Source organism: Emydura macquarii, unplaced genomic scaffold (assembly GCF_026122565.2).
Source record: "Emydura macquarii macquarii isolate MOO-44397 ecotype Brisbane River unplaced genomic scaffold, CSIRO-AGI_Emac_v2 contig_306, whole genome shotgun sequence".
Classification (NCBI taxonomy): domain Eukaryota; kingdom Metazoa; phylum Chordata; order Testudines; family Chelidae; genus Emydura; species Emydura macquarii.
Window position 1 is genome coordinate 7,546,133 of NW_027130443.1, and position 23,692 is coordinate 7,569,824.

Genomic DNA, 23,692 nt, shown 5'->3' on the forward strand with positions numbered 1-23,692 from the left:
GTGCCAGCTCTCCCAAGCTAAAAGCTGCCAGGCAGGGCCTAGAAGCCGCATGAGATGCCTCCACGGAACCGGATGGTGGCACAGGAAGTAGTTCTGGGCATCCAGCAGGTGGCGCTCTTCCTCTGCATTAATACCAACCCAATGTGCTAGGGAGTGCTCGCAGCTGCTTTCAGAGGAGACGTCAGGTTGAGGTCCTGGACCTTGGTAGTTTTTATAGATCCTGTCTTGCTTTTCCCTAGCACGGGGCTGTTAATTTAGGCTGCATTTACCAAATTCCAAGTCAGACCCACTCTCCAGCTAAAATCTCCTCACCTCTGACCAAATCCAGAGGCCCACATTGAATTTTTCACTCAGTCTCTCAACACGCAAATTCCCATCACCTTCCATGGGAGTGCGTCTGAGCTTCTCGGCATCTTGTTCTCAACCTTCACCTAGCGTTGCTCTGTCCTGTTAGATGCTCACCGTCTTCCACTGCAGCGGAAGATCCAGATCTGTGTCTGTCAGCTTGTAAAGTACAAGCAAGATGCCTTGGTCAGTACGGCGTGGGTCTCCAGCAAGGTTCGCAGTTGTACGGTGTCGTGTGATTTAAAGTGTGCAGTGGACGTGTAACCTTTACAGAACCCAGGGCCTTCTCTCTGGAGTGCCACAGAGAACAGCTGATGCTAGAAATGCAAGTCCTGCGTTTAGCTCCTTCCGGCTCTATGTCGACCCTGAAACCAACATACCGATCCCACACGGCTTTGTGCTCTTATAGCGCCTTTCATCGAAAGATCTGCAAGGCTCCAGGCCTGATTCTCCACACCCTTACACCAGTTTAACCCCTGTGTAATGCCATGAACTTCAGGGAAATTACTCCTGGTTTAGACAGAGAAGAGCCAAGCCTTCAAACAATATTAAAGCTTTAAAATATCCCTGTGAGGTAAAGACTGTTGCTACGGATTTTATAGTATAGATGCAGCTATGCTAACAGAACTGCACTCGTGCCAGCATGACATATTTCACTCAAGGGATGTGGTGGGGAGGCTGGAACAATTTACAACAGCAAAAGTGCAGTTTTTTGCCAGTACCGGCTGCGTCCACACTAGGAATGCTTTGTCAGTACAGCACGCCAAGTAGACTTGGCCTGAAACCTGAGACATGGAGAGTTTATCTGTCTGAGCGACTTTTATGGCAGTCAAAGGCAAAAAGGCGTCCTTTAAAATTTGGAAGTCAAATCCTAGTGCGGAAAAGAGAGAGGAGCATAAACTCTGGCAAGTCCAGTTGTAAAAGTATAAGGCAGGCCAAGAAAGAATTTAAAAGCAGTTAGTTAAAGCCACAAAAACTAAGAGCAAAAAAAGATTTTTTTAAGTTTGTCAGAAGCAGGAAGTGGGGCCAGTGGATGATCGAGGTGCTAACGGTGCACTCAAGGAAGACAAGGCTGTTGCAGAGAAGCTAAATGTAATTCTTTGCTTTGGTCTTTACTGCAGAAGATGTGGGAGAGATCTCCATACCTAAGCCATTCTTTTTCGATGACAACTCTGAGGAACTGTCCCAGATTGATGTGTCAGTAGAGAGATTTTGGAACAAACTGATAAATTAAATTGTAATAAGTCATCAGGACTGTATGGTATTCATCCAAGAGTTCTGAAGGAACTAAATATGAAATTGTAAAGCTACTAACTGTGGTATGTAACCTATCACTTAAATCAGCCTCTGTACCAGATGACTGGAGGATGGCCAATGTAATATCGATTTTTTTTTTTAAAGGCTCCAGAGGTGGTCCTGGCAATTACAGGCTAGTAAGCCTAACTTCAGTAGCAGGCAAATTGGTTGAAACTATAGTAAAGAACAGAATTATCAGACATGTAAATGAACACAATATGTTGAGGAAGAGTCATCATGGCTGCTGTAAAGGGAAATCATGCCTCACCAATCTATTAGAATTCTTTGAGGGTGTCTATAAGCATGTGGACAAGGGCGATTCAGTGGATATAGTGTACTTGACTTTCAGAAAGCCTTTGACAAAGTCTGTCGACAAAGGCTCTTAAGCAAAGTAGGCAATCAGGGGATAAGAGGGAAGGTCCTCTCTTGGACCAATAACTGGTTAAAAGACAGGAAACAAAGGGTAGAAAAAATGATCTGTTTTCACAATAGAGAGAGGTATGTAGTAGGGTCCCCCAGGAGTCTGTACTTATACCTGTGCTATTCAACCTATTCATAAAAAGAGGGTAAACAACAAGGTGGCAAAATTTGCAGATGTTGCAAAATGACTCAAGATAGTTAAGTATAAATCTGACTGTGAAGAATTACAAAGGGATCTCACTGAACTGGGTGACAGGGTGACAAAATGGCAGATGAAATTCAATGTTGATCAGTGCAAAGTAGTGAGCATTGGAAAAAATAATCCCAGCTATATATACAAAATGGTGTGGTCTAAATTAGAAAAAGGTCTTGGAGTCATCATGGATAGTTCACTGCAAACATCTGCTAAATGTGCAGCAGCAGTCAAAAAAGCTAACAGAATGCTGGGGCCGTTAGGAAAGGGATAGATAAGAAGACAGAAAATATCATAATGCCACTATATAAATCCATGGTACGCCCACATCTTGAATCTCGTGTGTAGTTGTGGCTGCCCCATCTCAAAAAAGATATATTAGAAATGGAAAAGTTGCAGAGAAGGGGGCAACAAAAATGATTAGAGGTATGGAACAGCTCTCTTACAAGAAAAGATTAGAAAGACTGGGACTGTTGACCTCAGAAAAGAGACAACTAAAGGGGGAAATGATAGAGGTCTATAAAATCATAAATGGGGTGGAAAAAGTGAATAGGGAAGTGTGTTTTTACCCCTTCACGTAATACGAGAACCAAGGGTCACCCAATAAAATAAATAGCAGCAGGTTTAAAACAAACAAAGGGAGGTATTTTGTCACACAACGCACAGCCAACCTGTGGAACTCATTGCCAGGGGATGTTGTGAAGGCCAAAACTATAACGGGGTTCAAAAAAGAATTAGATGAGTTCATGGAGGATAGATCCATCAATGGTCTTAACCAAGATGGTCAGGGACACAGTCCCATGCTCTGGGTGTTCCTAAACCTCTGACTGCCAGGAGCTGGGAGTGGACAACAGGGGATGGATCACCTGAAAATTGCCTTGTTCTGTTCATTCTCTCTGAAGCACCTGGCTTTGGCCACTGTTGGAAGACAGGATACTGGGCTAGATGAACCATGGTCTGACCTAGTATGGCTGTTCTGATGTTCTTAACCATAGCATATGAGCCCCTCATAATCTTTAACACGTTTACCCTCGCAACACCCCTGTGTGGTAGGGCAGGGCTGTCATCTCCATTGCACAGCAGAAGCAATGAGACACAGCTCTCAACCCAAAGCGACTTGCTCCACATCTAGTCGGTGGTAAAGCAGGGAACTGAATCCTGATCTCCAGGAGGGCCTTTCCCAAGGCCATGCTGTAAAGCAGCTGGGAGTAGAACATGCACCTCTTGGTGCAGAGGCCCCTGCTCTAACCAGTACACCCTACCACCACTCCGTGTCGACTCTCTCAGACACGGTTATCACCCTGGTGTCAGAGAAAGTACAGCACCAGCCCCACCCTCTGCCGCACGCTAGTTTTTCCTTCCCAGTCTCCTATCCAACTGTAGTTAGTCTCAGTGGTATTTAACTTGCATGATAGAATGGGGTTGTAGTCCAGGGTGGCTTTCCTAATCCTTTCATAGTCAAATGCCTCCACACTCCACTCCCCCTAAGTTAAGCAACTGGCCTATTGAGTGTGGTGCAACTGGCTCTGCAGCTTTGTGCACAGCTCAGAGAAGGGGTCACCGACTGACATTTCCAAGGGAGAATTCTCTGTGTCGTCCACAATTATTGGCTTAGACCACCTTCTGCTCTCATGCCCTGATCTTTTTCCTTCCCCCTACCCTAACACTGTGCTGAAGCGATGTTTCATTTCTCCACTGCCAAGATTTAGGTTATTTAGTCTGGTTTGAGAGGCAAAGAGGTGATTGTGTGATGTACTAGCTTTGTGTGAATGCGTGATTGCCATGCTGCTCTCTGGTGGCTGCAGCTTTGCCTTACGGCAAAAGTGAGCTCCAGGAGCTCTCCGTTATCTCAAGAGCAGTGGCCTGTGTTTTGATTTGAAGGACCGAGGTTCTAGGCTTGGTTCCCCACTTTTGTGTGTGGTTTACCTAGTGGTTTTGTATTTTCCCCCGCCGCACATGGGTTTGTTACCATTGCTTCCGTCACAAGTCATTTTGTTCCAGTCGGCTCACCCACCGGGGCTGGTAATTAGATAGCTGAGAAACTACCTCATCACTTCTATCCCCCCCGTCCCGGGAAAAATGCACAAGCTGCTTTTCCGTGCTAAGAACTGAGCTTTTAGTACGTGGCAGCCACGCAGTCACACATGACGGTGGGGACCCAGGCCTACGGTCTGTGGCCTACAAGTCCAAGATCATGGATCATCATCTGCCCCTTGGGATACAGATAACTGTGAGTCTGCCCTGCAGCCACTGGAGGGCAATGTTGAAACTGAGGTGCCTCATCTTTGAAATCCCACTGCCCAGGCCAGTCTGGGCTCTCTACCAGTGGGAGAGGGAAGATGTTCCTATAGTAAAGGCGCAAGGCTAAGAGGCAGGAAAACTGGTTTCTGCTCCTGAATGTGCCCTGTACTCCCTTGTGATTTTGGAGAAAGCCGCTGAGTCCTTCTAGGCCTCAGTTTACCCCGTGTGTAGACTGGGGTTAATAATGCCGTTGTGCCTCACATGGGGGTGTTGTGAAGCTTTACTGATTAGTTGCCAAAGTGCTTTGAGAACCTCAAAGGAAAATGGAGCAAGTGAGGCAGCAGGAGGTAATGGCTCGGGCCCTGGACTGTGAATCAAGAGACCTGGGTACTGGTCCCAGCTCTACCACTGAATTAATGGGCATTGGCAAGTTGTTTCCCCTGCCCATCCTTTATCTGCTTAGATTGTGGGCTTTGTCTCTTATTAAGTATATGTACAGGGCCTAGCGTAATGGGTTCTGATCTTGGTTGGGGCCTTGAGTTTCTACTGAAATGTTACTTATAATAAGGAATGAAAATCAGGCTTTCTCAAGCGTGGCCTGTGGTATGTGGTGAATTTCACCCCTTTCTCTCTTTTTTTTTTTTTTTTTTGGCGGGGGGGAGGCAATGAATTTTCCAAGGATATACATCAATTTGCTGTCTTTTGTTCCTCCAAGCTATACACAGAAAGGATTCAGCTAACATTTCTGAGCCCTCAGGCAATTCATTGCACGGATTCCTCATTCCATCTGTTTTGACTGGACTCACAGCTCACAGGGTACGTTTCTGCTCCTTCCCTGGAAGGGCACAATCCTTGAAATCAGGTGGGAACGCTCGCTGGTGCAGATCTGATGTTCGTACTGGGTGAAATTTGCCTCTCTGTAAAATGCGGAGAATCGGCCTTCCTTGCTCCCACCCTGCGCTCTGTCTTGTCTAGTTAGATTGTCAGCTCTTAGGGACAGGGACTGTCTCTTACATGTGCGTGTACAGCTGTGTAGCACGGTGGCACTTGGATCTCAGCTGGGGACTACGCTGTTGCTGGTATACAAACTGTGCAAAAGACAAACACAAGGTTTAGACACCACTTACTAAGCTCTCAGAATAGGATTTACATGAGTCCTAAGTGGTCTGTAGAATCCTTGTGCTATTCCTGTACATGGATATGAATTTCATTGAAATTGTTGCCTGCAGAATCAGGTAGGTACACAGCTAATCCTGTTTCCATAGCTGTATTTAACGATCTCCTCTCCTTATATGGCTAAACTATTCTTTTTCTAACTTGGCTTTGTTTACGGTCCATTTAAAATATTTAGACTCTGGCTGGGTTATACAATTATCCTGTAACCTGCAGGGCATAAAATTACTTCATTAGTTAACATGTAATTATTTACATCCTGTAAAATAAAGTGTTATTGGCAATGTAGTCGCTTCCTCGCGCCATTTTTATTATTAACTGTTGTAACATTAAAGGAGAATCTGTTGAGTTCCATTTTACAGTAAACATTTCTTTCCCCACTTAAACTCACTTTTTTCCCCCCCACTTGGCAAGTATTCCCTTTTTGTTTCTGTGTTTCTAGATTGGAGAATGTGGTTTAAAATGGAGACATGTTTGGAGTTTGCAAAGAGCTGAAAGGAAAAGGGAGGAAATCACAGGCCAGTTCAGCTTTATGAAAACTCGCCTTTACAGGGAATTTAATGGCACATAAGGATGGCCGTGCTAAGTCAGACCAATGGTCCATCTAGCCCAGTATTCTGTCTTTGACAGTGGTCCATTGCCAGATTCTTCAGAGGGGATGAACAAAACAGGGCAATTACTGAGTGATCCACCCCCTGTCATAGAATCACAGAAGATTAGGGTTGAAAGGGACCTCAGGACTATCATCCAGTCCTCCCTTCTGGCAGTTGGAGGTTTAGGCACACCCAGGGCATGGGACTGTGTCGCCGACCATCTTGGCTAATAGCGACTGATGGACCAGTCCTCCGTGAACTTATCTAGTTCTTTTTTGACCCCAGTTATAGTTTTGATCTTCACACTATCCCCTGGCAATGAGTTCCACAGGTTGGCTGTGCATTGTGTGAAGAAGTACTTCCTTATATTAGTTTTAAGCCGCCTGCCTATTGATTTCCTTCGGTGACCCCTGATTCTTGTGTTATGTGAAGGGGTAAATAACACTTCCTTATTCACTTTCTCCCCACCACTACCATGATTTTATAGACTCCTGTCATATTCCCCCTCCACCCTCCACCTCCCAGTCGTCTCCTTTCTAGGACGAACTGTCCCAGTCTTTCTAATCTCTCCTCATAGGGAAGCTGTTCCACCCCCCGTAATGGTGCGGGACCAACGGAACTTAAGGCCAGTGGTCAGCGGGATTGGAGGAGGAGCAAGAGGAGCTAAAGACTGGGGGAGGGGAGAGCCGGCTCCAGGCTGGAAAGGTGTTTCCCGATTGTTCCTACTGCCGTTCCTATGGCAGTCTCTCGGCGGCTGGTGTCAATGCCCACCTGACCCCCGCCCAGGTGCCGGTGCCCTGTCCTGTCCCCTGCTCCACCCAAGCACCCGTGATCCTGCTCCTCTCCTGGGCTGGGTGCCTCCGCAGGGCCCTGCGTGGCCGGAAGGTGGCACTGGGCTGGTCAGGGGAGTCCTACCTTCTCCCCGGCGGCTGGCCTGATATCGTGCACCGCTGCGGCTGCTCCAGCCCTCCTCCAGGTCCTGCTCTCATCTCTTCTCACCACCAGTGCATGTTCAGGACACAGCCGGGTCCCATTTTGCTCTCACCTCCACGAGATGTTGGGGAGGAGTGAGCAATATAGATCGGTTCCCCCAGTATTCGCATTGTGGGGGCGTTATCCCCCTGGTTCTGCCGCCCCCTACCTAGGGCCTAATTCTCAGTTGCCCGGCACACTGGGAGCTCATTAACATCCACGCAAGCGGACTGTAGAGCGGGCGTGAAATGCAACCAAATCCAAGCAGCCTTGCAGCTGTATAAACTATGTGTTGAATCCCACCCAAATTCGTAAGTCGTTTCGGAGCCCCGAAAAATGCATTTTTCGGCCAAATTCCTGTTCGCTGCAAAAAAAAAAAAAAAAAAAAATTAACCTGGCTCCATGTATCACTCTGCTCAGCCGGTTCTCCTGCAGAGCCAGCAGAGGGCGCAGAGGGCATTTTGTCTCCTGAATCCAACCTCAAAGAGATGATGGGCACTTCAGATAACATTTACAATCAGCCGGACTCCAGCCTCCAGAGTGGGGATAACCATTTTCCTTGGTTTTATCTGGTCTGGCTGGAGACAGAGAACAAGGCAAGGGGGAGAGAAGGTAGCAGTTTGCCCGGTGCTCCAGGGCCTGGTGGCTGAAGGGAAGAAGTGTAGATAACCACTGTAATTAATGTGAAATCCCATGGTTTGGGGAGACCTGCTAAAGATCCATAAGCAGTCATCACAGAGCCAAATGCTGTGAAGCGATCCCGTAAAGATGAGCCTCACTGTCTAGAGTGCGACGACAGTGCAGCTGCAGTGATCGTCGCCTTCGTTCCTAGGGCAGCACCTCCGCCGTCCTGATGGTTCTTGGTTCTCCACTTCGGCATGAATACCATTTCCCTGCCATCCCGGTTAGCCCTTTCCCACCTGCTCCGTTTAACTGCAGGCGTTTCCCGCACAGCTTTAAGCAGCAAGTTGGGACAAGGTCAGGAGGCCAGTTTAAGTTGGAGAGAATCAACTAAACCTGACTCGGGTACAGGACGGAGCTGTGTCACGGGGCTGGGCCGAGCCGATGCGGAGCTGTACAATGAAATCACTCCTGAAACGGGGGTGAGAGGTGGGAGAATCCCGTCTTCTTCCTTCAGCAAGGAGCTGGATTGTCTGGGAGACCTGAGTTTGCTCCACGGTGGCTGTAACTAACCTGACACTAGAAGCCACTCTCTGTCTTATTCCTGAGGTCTGGTCAAGCAGCAGTTTAACCCCTGCTGCTTTCCTTTAATTTAATCCTGGTGAAAGCTGATGGCACAACAGCCCTGGGGGCCAGAGACACAGAATAAGCACGGCATGGATGCGGCATGAGCCCAGACATGCCAACATCCTGCTCTCTGCCTCCCCGCAGAGAGATGTTCCTTTCACCCCAACAATAGTCTCCACACTCAGAGGTGTCCGGGATTCCTTGGGAAGACCTTCGTGTGTTTACACCAGGAAGCCTGGCTCCGGCAGGGCAGCCCAATAGCTGGGCATCCCCTGCTGCCACCGCTAGCGTCTGTTTGCTTATTTTGAGTGTTAATGAAAGGAAGCGGAGTGACAGTGATTCAACCCAAGGCACCACAGGCCATGGCTCGGTAGACCTCACCCACACGCTGCCCCCTTGCCAATGGGCCCCGTTCCCCTGCACCTGGCCTCAGCATGGATGCTAGCACAAAGGGAATGTGAAACGCTGCTCGTGGGGCTTGGTGAATTGCTGGGTTACTCTGCATCGGGGTGAACCCTGCCCGTGCAGCTCGGGTGCATTGGGAACTGCACTGCTGTCACTGCACAGCTGCACGTTTCCCTCCGGCAGACTAAGGCTAACCTGGCATTGCAGCCAAACGCCTCTGGGCTTGTCAGCTGAGCATGCTGGGCTCTGGGGTCGACAAACACAGAGCTGTCTTTACAGTCACTTCTCAGACCTTTCGGTGCTGTTGGCAGGGCCCTGTGAATGAGCCTGCAACCTCATTGAGGTCAGCCAGGAGCTCACAGCCAGAACAGCCTGGGAGAGAGAGAGAGACATCACCGCTGGTGGCAACCTGGATGGCTTCTAGTCCTCTCTTTCCAGCTCAGCTCCCTGTTCCTGTGTAAACAGGTCAGTCCGAGGGCGGAGGAGGGAGCCTCAGGCAGTTCTTGCTGGGAGCGCCAGGCTGGCCTTTAAAGGGGTGGTACGCCCCTTCGCAGTCCTGTTCTTTATCCCATAGATCAGATGGGGGATAGCTGCTGACTGCCCAGGACGCAGGCAGTGGAGGTCACAGACCCATGAACCGCGCTACGCTCTCCCTCTTGGCATATGCCCCGACCCCAGAGTCCACCTCCTTCCGGACCCAAACTGAAGAGCTGTTTTTGTGTTAGCCTGGCATTGTTTGGGGGGAGGGAGGGTTGTCTGTGTGTGGCGAGGTGTGGGCGTAGGGCTGGAGGCCAGCTGAGAAGATGGGCGTTTGTTTCTGCTCTCTCGTTTGTTTATTAGCTCTGTGGCTTTTTAATGAGACCTATTACAGTATACTAGGTGCCCAGAGACCTTGTGGGTTGGCACGGGGTGCCCAGTTCATAATTTATTGGTATTATTATTGGGCTAAGTCATGTAGTTTGTTTAGACTTTGTGCAAGCAAGACTCCTATTAAAGTCAGTGGGATCTGCGTCTCGTTGATACGAAGGCCGTAGCCCTGTATAAGAAAGCCTTGGTTTGGATCTACATTACGTTTACACTCATTGTAAAGGCCTCTTTCGCTGGCAGGTGTAAAGGGGAGTTAGGGTCAATGAAAATCAGGCCTGTGTGAGGACTGTATGATTTGGCCCGTAATTATTACTTGGCTGTTGAGAATTGTTGGTAATGAACACAAGAATCTCCACTAGCGGGAGCACAGGGTGCAGGGCTCTTGCCAGCTGGAATATGGCACAGCTGGATTCATCTAATTTCTCCTTCTAAATTAATGCATTTAATTGTGGCTCAGCTCTGAAAAGGGACTATAAAAATGACATCACAGGGCTCTGTGTGTGTTGTCTCTCCAAGACTCCGGTGACTTTTCCCCTGTTCCTTGTCAATTACCCCAGTGCAAAAAGAAAGTAAGAGGCTACCAAATCAAAATTAGAGTTGGGTGAATAATGGATTTTTTTTGGTTAATTGGACATTCCAAAAAATGGGGAAGGAAGGGGAATTCATTTTGGGTCAGACCAAAGTCGACTTTTAAAAAAAATTGTCTCAGGTCCGACAAAATGTTTCATTTTGACAAAATCCAAATGTTTCGATTTTGATCGTTTGGAAACGTGTTTGAATTTCTTTTTAAAAAAATCTATTTATAATTAAAGGCCATTTTTGCGATGACACCATTTCAAACCAGAAAACCAAAGCACTTCGTTTAGAGATTGTTGAAACGTTTCAATGTCTGTGGAATCATTTTTGTCTGTTTGTTGGTTTAGCCTACAAGTGGTGAAAGGTTTCGATGTTGCTAAAGCTGCTTTTTTCCCAACAAAAAGTTTCCTCCAGAACGTCTCCCAGTTCTAAGCAGAATGAGAACATGTTACACCCACTCTGCCCTGGTGTAAGGGTCCCTGAGGTTGGGCTCCAGTCCAAGCCTGAATGTCTACATGACAATTGAACAGCCGCTTAGCTTGAGCCCTGTGAGCCGAAGGCAGCTGACGGGCTAGCAGCAGCTTTTTAATTGCAGTGTAGACGTACTGAGGTTCCTTCCTTCTCGTGCCTCAACACCACTAACAAAGGGTTTGTGTGTCAAGTGAGCCCTTCTGTTACGGCTTTCCCGGCTGTTTTGAAATGTAGACTTTGGATGGTTCCTGTAGATCCCAAGTGTCCTCTGGGAGTTTGCACATGTGTAACTGCTTGGAACTGTGTAAACAATTCTGTTGTCAATTTCCAAGGGAGAACAGACTCTAGCTTGACTCACCCTTAGCTGAGATGTCTTTGCAGAGCAAACCGTAGTAAAGAGCAGTGAAACTTGTTTAAGGGCAGGTCTATACTTAAAACACAGTGCCACAGTGCTTTAATGAAGACGCTCCATGCCGATGGGAGAGAGCTCTCCCATGGGTGTAGTTAACCCACCTCCACAAGAGGCAGTAGCTGTGTCAGCGGCAGAAGCTCTCCTGCCAATCCAGTGCTGTCTACACCAGCCTTTAGGCTGGTATAGTTCCATCGCTCAGGGGTGTGGATTAGTCATACCCCTAAGTGACATATTTATATCAAAGTAATTCTGTAGTGTAGACCAGGGCTAAGTCTCTACCCGAGCTGGTTGGTAATTTTTCAACAAGGTGTTTTTTGCTGGATAATTTCAAATCATCGGGATTGAAACTATTTCAGCAAAATCAGCCCTGTTGCACAATCTCCTGACTTGAGACATTATCGGGAAAAAGAGTTTTGAAACAGTCAAAATGTCCCATGTCCACATTTTTTAAACAAAAAGTTCAGGCTTATTTAGTTGAAACTATTTTTGATCTGGAAATCTGAGGACATTTAGACTAGTAAGAGGTTTTTTAAAAAAGGGAAAATTGAAATCGGAAAAAAATGTTTCGGAACGCTCTAAACGAAACGTTTCAAAACGACTGAAATAAAATGCTTCAACTGATCTGAGCAGAATGTATTCATTTATTTTATTTTCAGTTCTCAAAAGGGACCTGATCCTTGTGCTGCCACTGAAACCAGTGCGAAGTGAGTGTGAAGTGCTACTGAATCAGAACGGCATTTGCCTTGCACTGGATTAAATGACTCCCCGAGGCCCAGAGAAAGGCAGGATAAGGCAAAAGGTTTTTGGAAAAGAGGCAAAGTGTGAATTGCTTCTGTGGGTGTTTGCTGGCAACAGCTTCTAAATCCATCCTGTTCCGGAGGTAGCGATCAGACATAGCAATCGCACTTAGCGTTCACATCCTCGCTGTTCTGACGAGCCTGGGGTTTCTTGATGATGAATCATGGCTATTTATCTGAAGGAGAAATGTGCTAGCCCCCAGTTATATATTGGTTTAGATCCATTTAAAATATATCAGGCTAGACAGTGCATTACCCGCAATGGGGACATCATCCATCACTTGCAACCCCAGGTAGAATCCTTCTTGCCTCATCCGGAATTGCTCTAGGGGAGTAATTGCTGAAGGGGAGATCTCCTGCCTTTTGTAAGATGCAGCCGAGGTTCCTCCTGCATCCAGGCAGCTCTGCTGGCTAGAGGGGGCAGGGGGGCACATGGGAAGCCTGTGCATTACCACCCTTGTGGATAGCACAGCCTTCTCGCACTGAGCAGCTCCTGTATCCCAGCCCCCATCCTTTCCCAGGGCACATGCATGTGTGTGTGTGGGTGTGGGTGCGTGCCCTCCTCCCCCCGTCTGCCCTTGTTAATGCCCAGCACCGTCTGCTCCTCAGTGCTGCTTCTCTGTACATGTCCTCTGTCCCACGAGCAGAGCAACCGGCTACCGTGATGGGAAAGTAATGACCCAAGCGAGGCCTGTTGTTGAGAGCATGGGGCTGTGAATCAGGACTCCTGGGTTCTGACTCACCCCCTGGCTCTGGGCGAGTCATTTCCCCGCTCTGTGCCTCAGTTCCCCCATTGTAAAATCAGGATGAAGACACTGACCCAAGGTTGAGGGTGAGTCGGACCAAAGGAATGTGTGTGATGGCTCTGAGATCCCCAGTGAGCTTGCTCAGCCTGCAGCCCGACCGTTATTCCTGGGGACCTGGATGCAGGGAGGTGCTGGGGGCCGGGGGCAGAGGCTGTGTAATAAGGATATTTGTTTTGCCTGTTTTGCAGAGTTTCCATGTTCTGACTTGCTCTAAGATGAAGGTATGGAAGTTTGCAGCCATCGCCTCGATGCTCCTCAGTTCCATGTTGGCCATTTTAGTTTGTAGAGACATGCTCAACGGAAGCCGGAAATACAGCCCCTTCCCTTCCTCGCCATCAAGGTCAACCTCCTCTTCTGCCTCGCCTGTAGGTCAGCGAAGATACCCACGAGCCCTGGAGCACCGGGACCCACTGATCTCTCAATGTAAGCTATAGCATGCTTTGCCTTGACTCCATCCGCTCCGAGCCGGGGGAAGGCATCTCTCCTCTGCGGGCACTGCTGGGGGGAGATCTTTCCTCCTCCTAGCCCTGCTATGCACAGGATGTGTGGGATAATGGTGAGATTATGCCACAGGGGACTTAGGGCATGTCTACACTGCTGTGTAAGCCCAGGGTTCAGACTCAGGCTCAAGCCTAGCCCCACTTATGTCTACACATGAATCGCGCTAACCCAGGGTATGGACCCAGAGTCGGGATGAGAATACGTCGACACTGCCATATAAGCCTGCAACACCAAGTCTGAGAGCCAGGGCAGCTGGTTCGGCTTGGGCTGCAGGGCTAAAAATAGTAGTTTAGACATTCAGGTTTGAGACCCTTCCCCAGCTGGGGGACTCGGGGCACTGGCTCCATCCTGAGCCTGAATGTCTACGCTGCAATTTTATAGTGCCACAGCCTGAGCCCCACAAATCCACGTCACCTGCCCCAGGCTAGCCGCGGCCATGCTGTGGGTCTTTTATTGCCATGTAGATGTACCCTGGACGGTCTGAGCCTGAGTCAAGTCAGGACCCAGGTTCAAGCCCTATTGCTTTGCAGTACAGATACAACCCCACTGGACTCCTGCTCTGAGAATCCTCCAAAAGTATCCCGCAATCCCACAGGCTGACTTTCTGTGTCCTCTGGACCACTGAATTTTCCCACGCTGCGTCATGAACAGTGGGCTGGAGCGGCCACGCTTCGGGAAGGTGCTAGGAAGTCTGGGATATGGGTGGTTGGACTCAGGCCCACCTAATGCAGTGTATTAGCTAGAGCTGCAGGCTGGGACCCAGGGTTCAACAATTCCGAACCTGGGGTTACAGATGAGTAAAGACGCTCAAGTCCTAGGTTAACAAACCTACTGTCTGTTAACTCGAGTTCTACTAACCCAGGGCTTACGTTGCAGGGTAGACAGACCCTGAGTGTCTGAGCCAGGCCACCGCTAGCTTCTCGAGCCAATTAAGCTGCAGGGATCGTTGTGTTCTCTCCTCAACCAAGACTCACCCCTCCAGACAAGGGGTTTGGTTCCTCTTTTGCTTTACCGGAGGCCTTCTTGTACATGGTGTGACGGCATGTGGATTTGCGTATCTTGTGTATGATGGACAGCATGTGATTACAAATCTGCCCAAAACCAGCCCGCTCTCCTTAGACCTGTGCCTATGGGCCTGCAGCTGACACCTGCTGTGCTCTGCTCCTGTCTTGCCTGCAAGGTTAAAGCCTAGTGAGAGTTGGTGGGTACCGAGAGAGACGGGTTTCCCAGGGGCACTGAGGTGCTGGCAGGGGACTCCCCGGGCGGTGGTGAGCCAGTGCCCTGGGATGGTGGTTGTCAAAGGGCTGCTGCCCTTCGGAGGATCAATGAAATTCTGGTCCTCCCCACAGGCGTTGACCACTTTTTGGTTAAGACTGAGGCTTGGTCTACACTTACCCCGGCGATTCGGCGGCCGTCGACGGGAGTTACGCAAAATACGCAGAGAACTTGCGTAACTCCCGTTGACTGCTGTGCTTCTCTTCTGCGCGCCGTCTCCACTGCGCTGCGCCGCTTGCGGGACTGGATTCACAGCGTCGACTTCTGGATCGACTGAGCGGGTCTTCGCTGACCGCTCAGTCGATCCAGATAAGTCGATTTGACGGCGGCGACTTTGCCACCGTCAGTGTAGACGTAGCCTGAAGTCGCTGGGTCCTCACTGAATTCTAGCTGGCTTAATTCTGTCTTTGCTTCACTGAGAGGGAGCACGGTCTGGTGGTTAGAGCAGGGGACTGAGAGTCAGCAGAGCCGGGTCTGCCCCTGACTCTGCTGATGAAAATATTATTTGCTGCACTTACCGTGACACCTAGAGGAGTCCTAATCACACAACACAACCTCGTTGCACCAGGTGCTGCACAAACACCGACCAAAAAGGCCATCTGTGCCCCAGAGAGTTTACAGTCGAAGTATAAGACAACAGAGGGATACAGCCAGATGGGGTAACACAAGCAAACAATGATGAGCGTGATAAGCAGTAGCTCAGCCCAGCAGCCGTTGTGAAGTTTTTTTGTAGGCATCGCAGTACAGGAGGCGTTTGAAGGAAGACAATGAGGTGCAGATGTCTACAGCAAGCTTTGCCCAGACGTGAGGGGCAGCCTCACACACACGCACGGCGTAGAATCTCGCAGAGGGGCTGGGAGGGTCCAAGACTGGCCGAGAACCTGGCTGAAAGGTGCTAGTGGAGACAAAAGTAAAAAGAGGCCTAGTCAGTGGCCATGCTGATAGTCACGGGCCGCCTCGCACGTTCCATTATAAGACAGACCCGGTTTTCCGCTGGTTATAACTCGACCAGACTTGAACCCTTGTGGCTGAAGTATTCCATTCTTGCTCTCTGCCGCAGGCTGAATTGTTTCGGAAAGTTTCTTTGAAAATGATTCAACCACTTCCAAGCGGGAGGCGAAGGGAAAGTCCGATCGCTTTGGTAACGTGTTAAAAAGAATTGCCAGCCGTTTCTTTGCAGAGTTCTGGTATGTCCTGCTTTGGAGCAAGGTTGTGAAATTTGCCAGGGCGGTAACCTTTGGGGCAGAGATATGCCTTTTGCTGCCCTTTGCGCGCCTTTTTGCTGTTCCTTATTCATCACCTGTGAACTGAGGCCTGTGTCTGGAAAGGTTAGATGACGTCTGTTCAGAGGACGGGGTTGTGACCTCATTTAAGCAAGAGGCCCTGAGAGCTTGCACTGAGTACAGAATAGCCTGGACTTGTTACAGTGCATTGATCCAGAGTGACATCTGGTTTTAACAGCGTTAGAGACTTCGAGTCTGATCTGAGCTCAGATCAGTTTAACTCCTATGGACCAGATTTTCCTCCCACTTACCATTGTGCAAACTGGGCGGATCTTCATTGACTTCAGTTGTGTTACGCTAGCGTGACACTGGAGTGAGACTGGAATCAACGCCTTTGATTCCAGCAGAGTCACTACTGCTTCTTTACCCAGCTGATTAGATCAGAATTAGTCCCTTCATAGCTACAGTGCAGCTGCCCAAGATGCAGGCACTGTGGTCGCCATCGATCGGGGACATGTCTCTTTGCCTCCTTCCCTCTTCCCTGTGCTTTGATTGCTTGCGACGCCTGCATGAGCGGTAGCATGCGGTGCCTGACCCATTCACTGCAGTACGCGCTTGCCCGTTTCCCTCTCGTTAGAGGAAGCCATGATTCCTCCGAGCATCTCTGACGTGGCTGGATCTCTGCAAAGCATCTGGAAGTCATGAACGCGACAGGAATTAATTTTATTTTTTCACCAAATGTTTGATTTTTTTTTTTTTTTTTTAAAGCGTGCACGTCAAGTGTCATGCCATGCAAGGCGGCCTGAACTGCTGCAAGCTGGGAAAGTCTAGTAGGAAAATAAACAGGACAACGTGAGGGGTGTGGAGAGCAGGAGTTCCAGCAGGAACTCTGGAGAGGGATCGGAGTTAGCTTGGAAAAGATATTGACCTGATCCTTTCCAAGCCAGGAGATGGAAGGTGAGATGGGGGTTGGAGGACAAGGCTTTCATGCGTTCCATTTGTGGCGCAGCGGTGGAAGTTCCCTGCCCACCCAGCGATTTGCTTGGGCCTCTGTCATAGGCTGCTCCCCGGTGTGCCGCGGGCCTGGCCCATTTGAATGGTCTCTTGTTCACAATATACACACAGGCTGTTTCGTTTCCCCATGCATATCTTTCGATTCCCAGCATTGTAGTTCATTGCACAGGCATGTGTCAGGAGGAATCTTCCACCCAGCTTTCTCTACCACACCCAGCTCCTTCTCTGAGCTCCCCTCTTACGGCCTGCCAATTCTATATCTTCCCGTATTGAGCTAATTACTTCATTAGCCCAGTCATTGCCCCAGAGTATCAACACTCTCCACCATCACATATAAATTACTTCCAATTAAGCCTGTAATCATCTCTGTTATGCAATTACCTCAGGGCATGTCTACACTGCAAACTTTTGCCAACACAAGTTAGAGTATCACTTGTGCGCATCATTCTTGGCTCCTTGTGTTGGCGCTGCGTGTGCTCACCAGGCCTGCATGTTTCCAGGCACAGGGCGGTTGCATATCGCAGTACGCAACTGGCCACCATCCAGTGCACTGTGTTTTGGGACGTTTTCAGCAATGCATGGTGGGGCAGAAACAGGGCATGCAGGGGTGACTGGGATGCCGTATCAAGGTCCCATCGTGCAATTTTCTCCATCCCATAATGTCATCCCAATCCCATAATTTTCGTGTCTATTTTGAAAATCCTACAAGCCAGCGTGGGATTTGTCGCTGTCCGCCATCTCTGACAGAAGCCTGGAGCCTGCACAGCTCTGCACGATTGGCATGAGAGTTGCAAGCCCAGGACTTGCGATCCTCCAGTATTTGAGAGCTACCAGATGAGTCGTGGGGAAGGTGATGGTTTCCTGGAGGGTGGATGGCTGTGGAAAATAGCGAGAACCAATTCAAGGTTGTTGCTGGCACTCGCAGAGCAGCTGCAAATGGTGGAGCGCTGCTTCTGGACTCAAGAAACGAGCACCGGCTAGTGGGATTGCGTCATAATTCAAGCATGGGATGATGAGCAGTGGCTGCAGAAGTGAAAGTGAAAGACTTTGGTTCAAGTCCTTTACTCTGAATCAGGCAGAGTGGGGACTTGAACATGGGTTGGTCTCTCCCATCTGAGATGAGCACCCTAATCACGGAGGTATTCTGGAACTGGTCTTGTGCTTTGGGGTTCTGCCAAAAAAAAAAAAAAAAAGTCTGAAAGTCTCCATTTCGTCCCGAGATGAAATAGGAAAATTGTTGAAACCTAGTTTTTGCAGACTGGGAAAACCATTTCCTTCCCAACTCCACTGTACACGGACTAAAGTCAGTTGGGGCTGAAACAACCAGTTCTGACATATAAACAACATGGTTCTGTGGCGTTCTCTGATCAGTAGAGGGATTAGAATAATTTACTACCAATAGCAACCCTCGGCCAAACCCTGACATTTTTACTTACGTTTTGACTCCTGCTGTAATCAATGCGAGTAAGGACTGAGTAAAACCAGCAATTGGCCCCAGGACAATGTTTGGTACTTCTATGGTGCCTTTCCTCTGAGAATCACAATGTGCTTGCAGGCATCCATTAATTAACTGACACCATGAGTATTTCACCCACCATTTAAATGCAGCTGCTTCTGCATTAACCCCACCCAGCTACATCACATAGATCAAGACACAATCCATGCTGCTTATTCAAATGAAACAGTAGAGGGAATTTCGTTAAACCGCTGGAATTTGGTGCCAGGGTTAACAGATCCCTAATTCTTACAGAAACTGCCCCGAATGCTCAGGACTGGAGTTGCACATGTCCTATAAAAGTAAGCCCCATGCTGGCCTATATTAACTCAAAGGGAAATTGCCATTGCCCAAAACATCTGGAGATCTCCTACCTGAACACTTACCCAACCAGAGAGTGCTTAGCTTAAGGAAAGCTGTAAAAAACAGCACAAAGTGATATCACGTCAGGAAATGCTAGGAACTTTTAAGGCCTGATCAATACGGAAGAGTTTTGCTGGCATAGCTACGTCTGTCAGGGATGTGATTCTCTTTGGTTCTCATTCCTGACCGACAGCCATCCCAGCAAAAACCCTACTGTAGACAGAGCAGAAACAGTTAAAGTTCTTTTGCCAGCATAGCTTACTCCAGTAGGGGAACAGGCTGAAGCTCTACCAGAGGGAGCACTCTCTGGCTGGTATAAGCTGCATCTGCAGTGGGGGTGAAGAGGGTGGTGGCGCGTGGCTGGTATATCTCTACCAGCATATCCATTCAAGTGTAGACAGGGCCTGAGGCAGCCTTACCTAAAGCATTCCTGTCTCTTGGGCCCTAGCCACATCTCTAAGCTAAGAGCATCTGGAGCCAGCTTTGCTCTTTGGCTGAATTTGAAAGCTGTTGTTAAGGCCTCTCACTCTGAGGAGGAAAGATTTTTCATCCTGTTTCGATAAGACACTTGAAACCCGGCTCATCCCTGAATTTATTTATTTTTCACTCTCTCACCCGTTTTACACAGAGGGCCCCTGTGGCCAAGGACCCAGGGCTCTGCCCCATCCGAACCAATGGATCTCCGAGATCTAGCTGGCTGCATGGGGTGGAGAACCTGCATGCAGGGCATTCGCTGCTGCACTGGCTTCTGGCTGCCTGGCCATGTGTCTCCCCACTTTGTAAAACCCCAGTCAGAGCCTGTCCCTGCAACCAACCCTCGTGGGGGAGAATGGGGCCACTTAATTCATGCTGCCTGGTATTCTCTGTGGGACTGATCGCAGAGTCGGTGCCAGGAAAAACATTTCCCTATCCTCCCCACCTGTGGATCTTGGCCCCAGGGAACCCTCCACCCCCAGGACCAGGGAAGATGGGATGCAAAGCTTAAACCATAGTACTTGAATTGGTGATTAACCGCGACAGTCCAAGTCGCTCGTTTTCAGCCCTAGTGTAGACAAGGCCTTGGTCTGCTCTGCTAAATAAAACCGGCCCATCTGACCTCTAAGGAGCAAGCAGGGTGGTGGAGAGGGTGAATGTCCGTCTTTTGATGATGCTGGAGTTTGGCTGGGGCCAGGGCTAACCAGGCAGGAGCGTGTCTGTTTCACTGCACAGGTCAATGGCTTTGCAAGGGGAAGTGTTAGGCAGGTGATGTAGCAAACATTGCGGAGGGGCTGCACAAATTACGGGATCCCTGATTTTCTAACTCCCATCATTTTCTTCTGTCCCTTTTATGGGCTCTTTGCTGCTCGTGAGTGCAGGCTGGGGAAACGAAGGGGGAAAACCTTAAGTGATTTTGGAGCTTAAACCCCACCGTAAGCAAATGGGCGTTAGCCTTTTCAAGTCACTTAAGCATTTTTGGAACGTTCAGCTGCAGTCAGCAGAAGTGTTCAGGGCTGGGCTTTTCAAAGGAGTCCGAAGGAGTTAGACGGCCAAATCCCCTGGGAACCCATTGAGATTTGGCTGCCTAGGTTCCCTTTCCTGGTGCTTTCCATTCCCCGGAGCCTGGCTCACTAACCCCTGTCCCTCTTCTGTTGCAGACAGCACCTTGTTCGAAAGCTACACGGAGGGTGAAATCCGACAGCTGATCTCCACGCTGGTCGAGAGGTACAGCCAGTCCATGAACTCTGGGGGGCACGAGCTGCCGCTCTTCCCCAAGCCCGGGAACCGCATGAAGCGAGCCCGGGCCCGTCACAAACCCTGCACCCTGAAGGAGCTGGAGGTGAGCGTCAGCGAGCTGGGCCTAGGCTACGAGTCAGATGAGATCGTGCTGTTCCGCTACTGCAGCGGCACGTGTGAGACGGCCGTCAGGAACTACGACCTCTCCCTGAAGAACATGCGGCTCAAGAAGAAGATCAAAAAGGAGAAGGTCCGAGCCCGGCCTTGCTGCAGGCCTCTCGCTTACGACGACGACGTCTCCTTCCTGGACACTTACAACCGCTACTACACCGTCAACGAGCTGTCGGCCAAGGAGTGTGGCTGCGTGTGAAGCAGGGAAAGGGAACCTGGGAAGTTTGATGTCTGTAAGGCAGTGCCCGAAAGCCAAGAGCGCGAGGGTCTGTCCAAAGGGATATTGCTGCGACCCAAGAGAGAAAGGAACTAAGGTGGGGTCCCAGGCTCAGAGGGAGTCGAGAAGACAACTGTTTCCAAGTCTACCTCAGTTCTGCAGTTGGACTCTAGGGGCAACAGGGAAACTCTTGATGCCAGGTTGTTTTGAGCGAGATCGAGGAGCCTTTCGACACGTCTGCAGGTGCCTCTGCGCTCCCCCCACGTGCCTGGTGCCCCTGAGCGTTGGTCTGTTCTAAGAAGGAGGAGCTGGGGAATGGAGAGGTAGGAGGAAACACCTGCTGATTTCCTCAGGGATGCAGGCACCAGCCTGGCATCCACATGTGCTTTGCTTTTCTTTTTTTGCACAAAGAGGTTTAGCAGGAAAGCTTTGCTGGCCAACTATTTCAAGTCCAAAAGGTGCCGGTCGTTCTAGTCTTTGGATGCAATTTACGGCCGGCTCCGGAACTGCGATCCAGTCTGAAAGGAGGATTCAGATTGGCGTCCACATTCCTAATCCTCTGAAAACTGAGGCCTCCGGGGTCTTTAAAATGCTCTGTGTGCCAGAGACTCCCCTCCAAAGTGGATTGCGCCAGAGAATTGTGCCCGGGCATGGAACTCACATGGATGGAACCTTTGTGAGTGGATAAATGACTGAACAGCTGAGAAATATTCTTTTATATCTTGAAATCATATCTTACCCTTATTTTATTGTATACGTACAGTATATTCATGCTCTGTAAATATACAGGAATATATAGAGAGCTATAGATATAAATATTGGTGGCGACTGCAGATATACAGATATCACTCCTTCATAGCCATTATTCCAACTTTCTAGTGGGGTCAATTAACAACTATTGGATGCTTTCGTCCCCCCCACCCCACCCGTTCCATTGATTTGGGCCAGAATAGTGATCCTAAAATACCAGTCTCGTTGATTGTTTAACCGGAGGAGGAGGATTGGGGTAGAGCATGTGGGCACTGATCCATTTTAGGCTGAGAATTTCAAAGCGGCCTTAATTTTAATGGGGACTGGGTGTTCTCATCTCCTAGGCAGCTTTGAAAATCTCAGCCTTGTGAATCAGTCATGTGTACGTGCAGGAGGCGGCACTGAGGCTAGGTAGGAAATGTGATTGTTGAGAAGGAAGCCATAATTTCCCGTGTTTTTACTGCTTTGAGCACCACCTTTGGGCAGTCCTCCTGTCCTGCTGAAATAAACCTCCGGTCCATGCCTCTCCTTGGATTGGCTTTGCAGGGGCGCTGCTGTTGTAGAATCATTGGCCCCTATGCTCCAGCAGGGTCTATTGACTTCATTATACACTGAGGGCAGGTCTAGACTACAAACTCGCAGAGATGCAGATGCACTGGTAGCACTGCTGGTTGATGATGCTCTAAGCTGACGGGAGAGAGCTCTCATGTTGGCATAATAAAACCACCTCTACAAGGGGCAGTAGCTATGTCGGCAGGAGAGACATAGCGCTGTCTACACGGGGGGTTACGGTCAGTAAAACCATGTCACTCAGGGGATGGATTTTTCATGTCTCTGAGTGACATAGTTATATTGAAGTGAGTGTGTAGTGTAGACCTGACCTAAGATTTGGGTTTGCAAAGGAGTCTAAGGGCTTGTCTACACACAAAGGTCACATTGCTTTAACTATACCAGTGTAACTAAAGCAGTCCATCTTCCCTAGTGTGTACATGCTTATACTGGTATAAAGGTGCTTTTATCAGTATAGGGAAGGAAAATAAGCTACACCAGTATAACTGTGTCCACATTAGAGCCTGTACTGGTATAACCAGACAGGTAAAAAAATCACACCCCGCACCACAATAGTTATACCAGTACAAAATCTATGTGTAGGCCAAGCCTAAGGAAGTTAGGCACCCAAATTCTATTGCAAGTCGTGAGTGAGGATGATTAGCCAGTAAGGCTGAGAGTTTTGACGCTGTCTTGGGACTTCCCATTCATTTTCAATGGGATTTGGGCCTCTAATTCCTCTGAAAATGCCAGCCTCGGGCTCCACATTCCCAAAGACTGGGGTGACTGTTGAGCCCAGCCTTCCACTTGGCTATGCAAAGAGTGTGGGTTGCTGCTCCAGCCTTGGCCATCCTTTGAAAGGAAACGGAGCTCCCTGGCATTTACACCCAACTTGACCTCCATTGGGGCTTTTTAACGGACAAACGTTTGACGTTTCCCCCGTTAGGGCCTCATCCAAATCCCACGAAGGTCAGCGGAAAGCCTTCTGTCTCCCAAGAGCTGTAGGAGGTCTTCAAATCTGTTCACCTTGTTTGTCGCGGGCCACGTCTAATCACCTCTTCTTGTTTGCCCACTCAGAATGATAGCGTGCCCCTCTTCCTGCTCTTAAGGCTCACGCCAACCTAACATAACTGGATCAACTCTCCATTTCCTCCACCGCTTGCTGGTGGCTGGTGACTGGTTCACGTGACCAGGTTGTCCTCTGTGCACCTTGTAAAACGGTGTATAAAAACTCTGCAGTATGAGAGATGTGCGTTTCCATGGGATGGCATTTTAGTCGGAGGGCTAGGGATGCTTTGGGTTGTGATACAACGGAAGACCAGAGCCATAAAATTAGGATACGTAACATCCTAGCTGGAGCAGCAATGGAAATTCAGTGACAAATCAGAAAGGGCAGGATCCCACTCCAGAAGCAGCTGAAATCAACAGCTCCATCGGGAACTGCATCTCTGCAGATGAGGGGACTTAAATCCATGGGCATCTTAAGAACCCAACTTATTTTTAAATGCAACAGGGAACACTCACAAAATCACATGAGCCTGAATCCTAGAAGGTCTTGGATTTAAGACTTCCCACTTAGTTGGCCGAATGTACGAGTGTGTGGTGA

The 23,692-nt window shown here is 49.1% G+C and overlaps 1 protein-coding gene across 2 annotated transcripts in view; it reads left to right on the plus strand.

Moving 5' to 3' along the window:
* Window positions 1–21,632, plus strand: part of NRTN (neurturin) — a 65,904-nt gene extending 44,272 nt beyond the window's left edge. Inside the window, exons 1-3 of one of the 2 annotated variants that reach the window (XM_067554435.1) lie at window positions 11,882–11,916; window positions 13,004–13,238; window positions 20,321–21,632. In XM_067554435.1, coding sequence (XP_067410536.1) covers window positions 13,031–13,238; window positions 20,321–20,769 — 657 coding nt within the window. In that variant the 5' untranslated portion in view covers window positions 11,882–11,916; window positions 13,004–13,030 and the 3' untranslated portion in view covers window positions 20,770–21,632. Of the gene's footprint in view, window positions 1–11,881; window positions 11,917–13,003; window positions 13,239–20,320 lie in introns of those variants that run through there. The other variant, XM_067554425.1, reaches the window with a different exon arrangement.
* The last annotated feature ends 2,060 nt before the right edge of the window (window positions 21,633–23,692 follow it).